At 39.7% G+C, this 8019-nt stretch overlaps 1 protein-coding gene across 1 annotated transcript in view; it reads right to left on the bottom strand.

The window, feature by feature from the left end:
* GNAS (GNAS complex locus) overlaps positions 1 to 8019 on the bottom strand; it is a 93149-nt gene that overhangs the window by 1785 nt on the left and 83345 nt on the right. Inside the window, exons 7-11 of the mRNA XM_008946770.1 lie at positions 6737 to 6791; positions 4978 to 5051; positions 4149 to 4207; positions 2104 to 2224; positions 911 to 1041 (exon numbers count right to left, since the gene is read on the bottom strand). Coding sequence (XP_008945018.1) covers positions 911 to 1041; positions 2104 to 2224; positions 4149 to 4207; positions 4978 to 5051; positions 6737 to 6791 — 440 coding nt within the window. The remainder of the gene's footprint in view (positions 1 to 910; positions 1042 to 2103; positions 2225 to 4148; positions 4208 to 4977; positions 5052 to 6736; positions 6792 to 8019) is intronic.

The raw sequence follows: 8019 nt of genomic DNA, 5'->3' as shown, positions 1-8019 counted from the left end.
GGCTGGAAACTGCCTACTGAAAAGGGACCGGGGGGGTTCTGGTCGACAGGCAGCTGAACGTGAACCAGCATGTGCCCAGCGGCCAAGAGGGCCACCAGCATCCTGGGCTGGGTCAGAAAGAGCATGGCCAGCAGGACTAGGGCAGGGACTGACCCCATGTACTGCACTGGTGAGGCCACACCTCTGACATGGGGTTCCATTTTGGGCACCTCAATACCAGAAGGACATTGAGGTGCTGGAGTGGGTCTAAAGAAGGGCGACAAAGCTGGTGAAAGGTCTGGGGAATGTGCCTTATTAGGAGTGGCTGAGGGACCTGGGGTTTTTTAGCCTGGAGAAAAGGAGGCTCAGGGGAGACCTTCTGGCTCTCAACAGCTGCCTGAAAGAAGGTTGGAGCAGGGTGGGGGTCAGTCACTTCCCAAGTAACAATTAACAGGACAAGCAGAAACTGCCTCAAGTTCCACCAGGGGAAGGTTAGGTTTGGACATTAGGAAAAATTTCTTCCCTGAAAGGGTTGTCAAGTCCCGGATCAGGCTGCCTGAGGAAGTGGTGGAGTGACTATTCCTGGGTTTAGTGGCAGACTTGGCGGTGCTAGGTTAATGGTTGGACATAATGATCTGAAAGGTCTCTTCCAACCAAAATGATTCTGTGGTTCTGCGTTTGTGACAAGCTGTACTGTGGTCTACACCAGCAAAAGTAACAGGATTTTGGCATGATGAAATTATTATTAAATGTATAAAATACAGGTTTGTCTCATTATTAATACCTAAAATTTAACATTATATTTTGGCTGAAAGACAATGAAGATTACATCCACTTAAGAGTTTTCAAATCTTAGCTGAAATTACCAAAAACCTGACAAATGTGATTAGCAAGGAAATTATAAGTTGCTAATAAGCCTTCAAATTCTTACCATCATCTGGTGTAGTGTAGCGAGCAAATTCTGGAAAGTAGTCTTCAATTTTAGATTTCCCTGCCAAAACTTTCTCTGCTAGCAAATCTTGTTTATTCAGGAAAAGAATTACTGAAATGGTCCGTAGCCACCTGTAAGAAATGGAAACCAAACACTGAGAAAGTACAGCCAGGACCATACAGCAAGAGAAACTCAGTCCACTACTGGAGACAACAGCCACATGTTACTGTAATAATTTTGAAAGGTTCCTTCTGCACCTGACTCCAGCCGTGTAATTCTGGGTGCACATACCCCGAGTTTGGTTTGTAGGCTTCTGATGCAGGCAATAGAAGTTACCCACTTTCCACTGCTAATCCCACTCCATCGAAAAGGTGAACGTACACGCTTTTTAGTGTGCTGCTCTACCACTGCTTTAATTACTTCAGCCTCAATATGGCAACTACCAATTTGTAACTCTCCAGAGTATTCTTCAATTAGATGAGGGTATCAGACATTAATGGCACGGGTGGGTGCCTGGACTGCACCCTGAGAAGCAAATCAGGCAGGCTCTGCTGCTGCTGCGGGTTAACCCCGGTGGGCAGCGAAGCACCACGCAGCTGCTCACTCACTTTCCCCCACTTTCAGTGGGATGGGGGAAGAGGAAAGGAAGAACAAAAGCAAGAGAATTTGGGAGTCAAGATAAAAAAATATAAATAAAAATTGTTTAATAAGTGAAGGATAATTGGAAGAGAAAGAAAACAAAACAAAGTAGTGATGCAAAGACTCACTCACCACCACTCACAGGCAGATCAATACCCAGCAAGATGGCAAACCCACCTCAATCCCCCTCTTTTCCCTTTCCTTGTTGAGCACAACTTCACATGGTGCAGAATACCTCTGTGGGTAGCTTGGGCCATCCGACCACTTGAGTCCCCTCCCAGCCTATCATGTGCCCACAATCCATTCACTGGGGTGGGCAGAGCAAGAAACTGAGGCAGCCTCGATGCTTCTTCACAAACACTGTCTAGCAACAGCTACACCATCAGTGTGTTACCAGGGTTGTTTTGGCCAAAACCTAAACCATGGCACCATACAAGCTGCTACAAAGGGAATTAACTCCATCCTAGGCAACCCCAGTACACAAGTCTTGACTATAGTATAAGACAGGATTACTAATTTATATGATATCAACAATGAAACTTTAATCCACAGACCTGTTGTTCCAGATACTCTTGAAGAGGTTTAGTGCTTCTTGAAGCCGATTGGTCTGATTGTCCTCTCGTATAACCATGTTGTAGCTACTGCTCGCCACCACAAATATGATAGCAGTCACATCTAAATCAAGAAATACACATTAGTTAATACCAGACTTCAGAAGAAATATCAGGAATCCCAAAGTTCAATAAAAAGCTGCCAGAATTCCAGCTTTGTGAAGAGAACAGGCTGGAATGCTACTGCTGAGAGCATTTATAGTACCAGAAATAAAAAAAGAAAGTCAAGAAAACACTGAAGATAGGGAAGGCAGTCCACAGAACAGAAGCTGACAACAGAAAATATAGAAAAGAAAGGAAGAGAAGCAAGGGAGAGAAACTGAAGAAAGCTAAGGGAATTCAAAGAGCTATGAGAATTTAAAGGTTTAAAGTTGTAAAGAAATCTAGAAAGCAAGTCAGTTATCAAGAAAGGACAGGGAGGCCCTAAGGGGAAGACCTCAGGACAAACAGCACTTTTGATCTGTGTGAATAGTAATAATAAAAATAGTAGATTGGTGTGAATTCATGGTGACTTGGCTCTCATCCTCCTACAGTGTACTACATTGCTCAGAGGCCCCCGTCTCTTTCCTGGGAGATACTCCCAGGATCACAGAATCCAGATCTCTGTGTTTCTGTGTGGCTGGGCTGCTTCAGATCCCTTACACTGACTCCCAGGCTCATCTGCCTCAGTCATCAACAGCAGAAGAGATGAGTCAGATCATGAGGGAACAGGAAGAGGAAGAACAAAGATAAAACCCAAACAAATCTGTTATTAATAGCACAGAAGAAAATATTGCACAGTAGTTCCACACATATATGAAGCGTTCAGGTGATATTCTATGACAGTAACCACAGGAAAACAGGACGAGTTCCAAGTTGCATTATACTATATCTGTTCTATAAGATCTCATTATATCGTTTCTACAAAAAGACAGACTTCTGCATGACTTCATAAATATTTTGTCCAAACAACAAAGAAAATGACAAAAATATTTTCACCAACCCTAACTTTAAGAAAACTTGTGTGCAGAAAGGTTTCACATCTAAATGGAGACACAGAGTAAAATAAACAGCTGTGGTGAAGGTCCATGCAACACTTTAGGATGCACACAAAACTACCCAAATTGTATGGGAATTAAGAATATAATCACCTGAAGCAAACTGATGGGGACATCAGTGTTAAGACTCCAGATCTTACAGAATGCCTGCGGATATTTCAGGCCTTAGTCCTGTCTAGGCTGGTGCTATGTTAGCATTCCAAGGAATCTAGCTTATATGCAGGTTACTGAAGTGAGGGTATTTGTTTATACGTTCTCAGGAAGGGCCTTCCCCTTAGCATGTTTGTCAAGAAATTACACTAACATGCATGGTTCCTTGGAAGAGTGCAGATTTCTAAACTCCATCATACACTTCTTCAACAAGGGCATTTTGGGGCTACACTAGACAATGCTGTAGTGTATTACAGACCGTGTGACACCACGTCTAAGATACTCCTGATGGTCTCATACTGCATGAGTGGGTTGGTGCTGATTCAGAATGAAGTACCCATGACAGCGATGGTCACAATTATCCACAAAAAGTACATAATCTGATTTTATGCATATATTCATTATCCTGTAATTGTTTATTTTGTACAGGCACAAACATTTGTAAACCTTCACTTGAAAGACAAGAACATAGCTTGGAATTTAACACTCACATAACTGGCACAACGCACAAACCCGCCACCAAAAAAAAGCTCATTAAATGAAGAGGGGGAAGGCAAAGAAAATGGACAGGCTATGTTAGGTTATCAACCTTGAACTCCTGTCCACCTACATTCTGCATAAAGATATTCTATGCAGTTACAGAAGTTTATGCATTAAAAAAAATTCAAACCTGTATGACTGTTCAGATAATTATCAAGCTACATGGAAAAGAACATGGCTTGCACACATTGAGGAAATTCAGATTGGACATTAAAATTTTGCAGAGAACTATACTATAAAACAAACAAATTCTAACCGTACCATTAAAACACTGAATCCACTTTCGGCGCTCATCTCGTTGCCCTCCGACATCGAACATACTAAGGAAAAAAAAACATAAATTGAGTCAGAATACGTTTTGTGTCCGGGTTTTCTTCCTTCTCCCCCCAAATGCAGACAGAAAAGGTAAGAAATTTTAAGTGGTCTGTGTCACAGAAGTTCAAAGGAGTATGAGAATCTGAACAGGTAACAGTCCACCGACATACGCAGACAGAGCTTTCATCACAAGATGCAGTTGTGTTTGCCTTCAGTAACCCTACACTCATAGACATTCCAGTGCATGTACACTGCAGATTCATTTTCACCCTTACAAGCCAAGACATTAAAAAAGGTCCTACAATAAGTCATTTGCTGAAACAAGTACCACAGTTCTGAAGCCAACAAGACCAGACTGAAACTCAGCAGTTTTTGTTAGGTCAAGCAATTTTTCTAACCCAGGACAGTGAAAAGAACATGCATTTTCTGTTACTTAGATACCCATGTACAAAGTTTTTGGTTAACTATTTCAATATATAAAGTATCAATGAATCAAATATTCAGAAAAGGCATTAGTGAAAATAGATTAAAACCCCTTTCCTCTTTGTGATTTAGAATACAAGCAGAAAATTGAGCACCAATTAGCATTTTTTTTTAAAGCCAGACTACTATATTAAAAAATCATAAAATAATTCTTTTTATTAAACATCAACTTGAGAAATACGGTAGTCTTAATGACTATGTGGTTGACTGTCCTCCAATTTACCCTGGTATTTGTGTGGACTATATTAAAAAAAAAAAATTATAAGAAAAAAAAAGAAAAAAAGATACTTACTGAAAATTTACTTTATCCACCTGAAACTTGGTTTCAAAAATTCCTGATGTCAAAACTCTGCATCTGAGAAGATCCTGGACGTAAAGGAAAAGTCACTGATTCACCATGAATACTTCATAATTCTTTACGTATTCAGCAAGAGAAATAAAAGCCTTTTGCCCAGTGCTGACAGGGTATGTGGTACTGCAAACCTGGGGAGCAGCACTGTGAAGCTGCTCGTAAGGCTGGGACCTGCACAGTTTACACACCTAAGAGTGTGCTCAAGTTCTAAAGTACATTTATTTCCACCACCCGGTTGTAAGTGGCGAGCTTGGAGCAGAAGGAAACATTTACAGGCCACTTAAAGCAAATGCAAGAGTTCAGAACAGAGTGGTCCCATCCCTAGGGATCAGATGATGCATGCACAGATTTCAGTGGGATCGTGGCACACAACAGAATCTTTAGACTACCACCAAATAATTCCAAGCCCTAGACAACATCTGTCTCCCCCAAGCTGTTCAGTGCTTGGTTATCAAAAGAATTGTCTAGATCTCAGAATTTTCCATATTTTCCTTCAAAGAACCGGGAGCTCAACCACTTAAACTTTGTAAGAATTGGGCTTTTCAAAGATAAAATTTGACACTTCCTGTAGAGACAAAAAATGCAGAATTTGTGAGCTACAAACTGTTGTAAGTGCTACAAAATCCTACTAAAGCCAAAGTGTCCTGGCTTTTGTTCCCTATATACTGCAAAGCAGGGCCAGCAACATACAGTGCCCTGTGGGGAACAGATCCAGAGAACCTAATTTGCATAGGCTACAGGCTGTGTGCACAGTTCAAACAGAACTAAGTACAAAACACCACTCTGAATTCAGCTAAAGATTTTATAATTTAGGACTTAAAAGTTCTGGTGTCCTTCACAATGAGTCTAAAGAGCAGATAGATGATAACTTTGCAGCAGACTCTTAGCCTCCAACATAAAACTGTCACTTGTTTAAAAGTTCCATATCTTAAGATTAGTTGCTCCAAATGTCAAATATCATAACCCATATTTTAAATATTTTGCTTCTTGAAAATATAATTACTTCAGTGGTAAGAAAGCCTCATTTATGAAAAACATCAGATTTTTGTATTGACATTTATTTTATTCTTGAATAACTTCAACCACTCCTCATCAATACAGTCTGTGAACAATTTGGGACCTTTTATGGTTTTTTTTTGTTATTTATCCCATAAAAGTATGCTAGATACTTAATTGCATTTTTTAATGGGGAGAAAGTTAGGAATATACATGTGCTTTTGGATTAGGAATTTGGTTGTAAAAAGATCCTCAGATTATCTGTAACAAAATGAAAATAACAATTTCAATTCTAATTAAAAAAAAATAAAATCTTCTAACAAGGTTGTTTTTACAAAATCTGATTGACAGTGTGGCTAAGAAGATACCAACCAACTTTGCATCAAAGGAAGTGCATGACGGTTATTCAGCAAGGAGAGCAAAACATTGTAAATTACTCACTCAATTTTTGAGTTTTAGTGTCACAGAGGCATGATGTAAGCCTTGACTCTAGGCAGATTTTCATTTCACAATATATTTACATATAGAAACGTAATCTCCATCCAAATGACAAGGTAATTTTTAACGGAATACTAAATATGTACAATATGTGGTAATACCTGTACGAGTGCCACAAATGGCAATTAGAAAGCTAATGATAGAGTTTCCTCAAAGACAGAGGGGGCAGATAAATTGTGTAATTTCTTAATGAAACTTCCCTTACCTGGTCAGATGGTGTATATTCGTTTTGTTTGACTATGTCAATCTTGTCTAGAAAACTGGGGAGAGAAAAGAAAGAGTAACTTTTCATTCTCAAATTAGACAAACTATGTAACATTTTCATAACTGACAGGTTTTCAGATAAGATTTGCTATATTTTAATGCTCTTTGACTCACAAAATGCTGAATGCACTCCAATTGCTCAGCGTACCTGCGCTAGCAGTTAAACCCTGCGTTTCCCAGCAGCACCCAGCAGAGGGCCAAACCCACAGTTCTATCCATCGTCTCTGGTCATTGCCCTCCAACCCCCTCCCACTCTGCTCCCTCTGTTAATAAACGTACAAGTCAGTTAATTTAGGTAATTCATGCATATAAATTGTACAACATAGTCTGCTACTACTAAACTAATGACTCAAAAGTTGCCTACATGTAATTTTCCTGAAAGTTAGTAAATTTTTAACAAGTCCTCCTCTGACACTGTAATTCTTTTAATAAGGGATGTCCCTAAACCATTTTCATTACAAGTGCAGTGAAGTGAGAGGGAACACTGATTTTTCTATCAAATGTTGGTACTAGTTTTTCAGTTTACCTTCTGAAGAAGTAGCAGCAGTAGGCCATGTGGGTATAAAAAGATATATTTTACTCAAATTCATTAGGCATTGCTTACAGAGGATACCCTGGAGTCTTTAAAATATTTTTACCAATTAACTGTAACCTCCTAATTATCTTTCACTTCAACTCAAAGAGCAAAAATCTCAAGGAACCACTTTGTTAATTCTGTTTTATGGTTGTGTTACTCTGAAGATGTAGCAAATGAGCAGCTCCAGAATGCAGATTTTATGCTGTTTGCACCCCTGATCACATTGTCCAGCACCAGGTACACAGCAGGGCCAGCCCATGCTCAGACACCTTCCATTTCAGTGTTATTAGCAATGCTTCTACAGTTAACTTTACCTGTAACATTATTAATCACAGTCTTAAAACCAATATACTTGCAAGTTTCCTTTTAAATTCCTTTGTGTGAATTCTTTAGGAAGCAGGAATCACAAAGAGAAGTTGAGTTTTCCTTGTCAATCCCTATACACAGGTATGCTGAGAGTCCCTCAACTATGGTCACAGGCAACAATTTAAAGGGGGAATAAAGGTAGCCACGTCCCAGATTCACAAATCAGAAACTAAATCCCTATTAAAATCAAGCCTTTCCCTGCTTCACAACTGACCTACTAGAGCAGGGGAAGGAAAAATAATTAATTGTATGTTTTAACAGTAGCTTCAGTGTAAAGCTCT

The sequence above is a fragment of the Merops nubicus genome, unplaced genomic scaffold (genome assembly GCF_000691845.1).
Source record: "Merops nubicus isolate BGI_N331 unplaced genomic scaffold, ASM69184v1 scaffold11140, whole genome shotgun sequence".
Lineage (NCBI taxonomy): Eukaryota > Metazoa > Chordata > Aves > Coraciiformes > Meropidae > Merops > Merops nubicus.
This window is presented reverse-complemented; position numbering and strand designations above follow the sequence as displayed.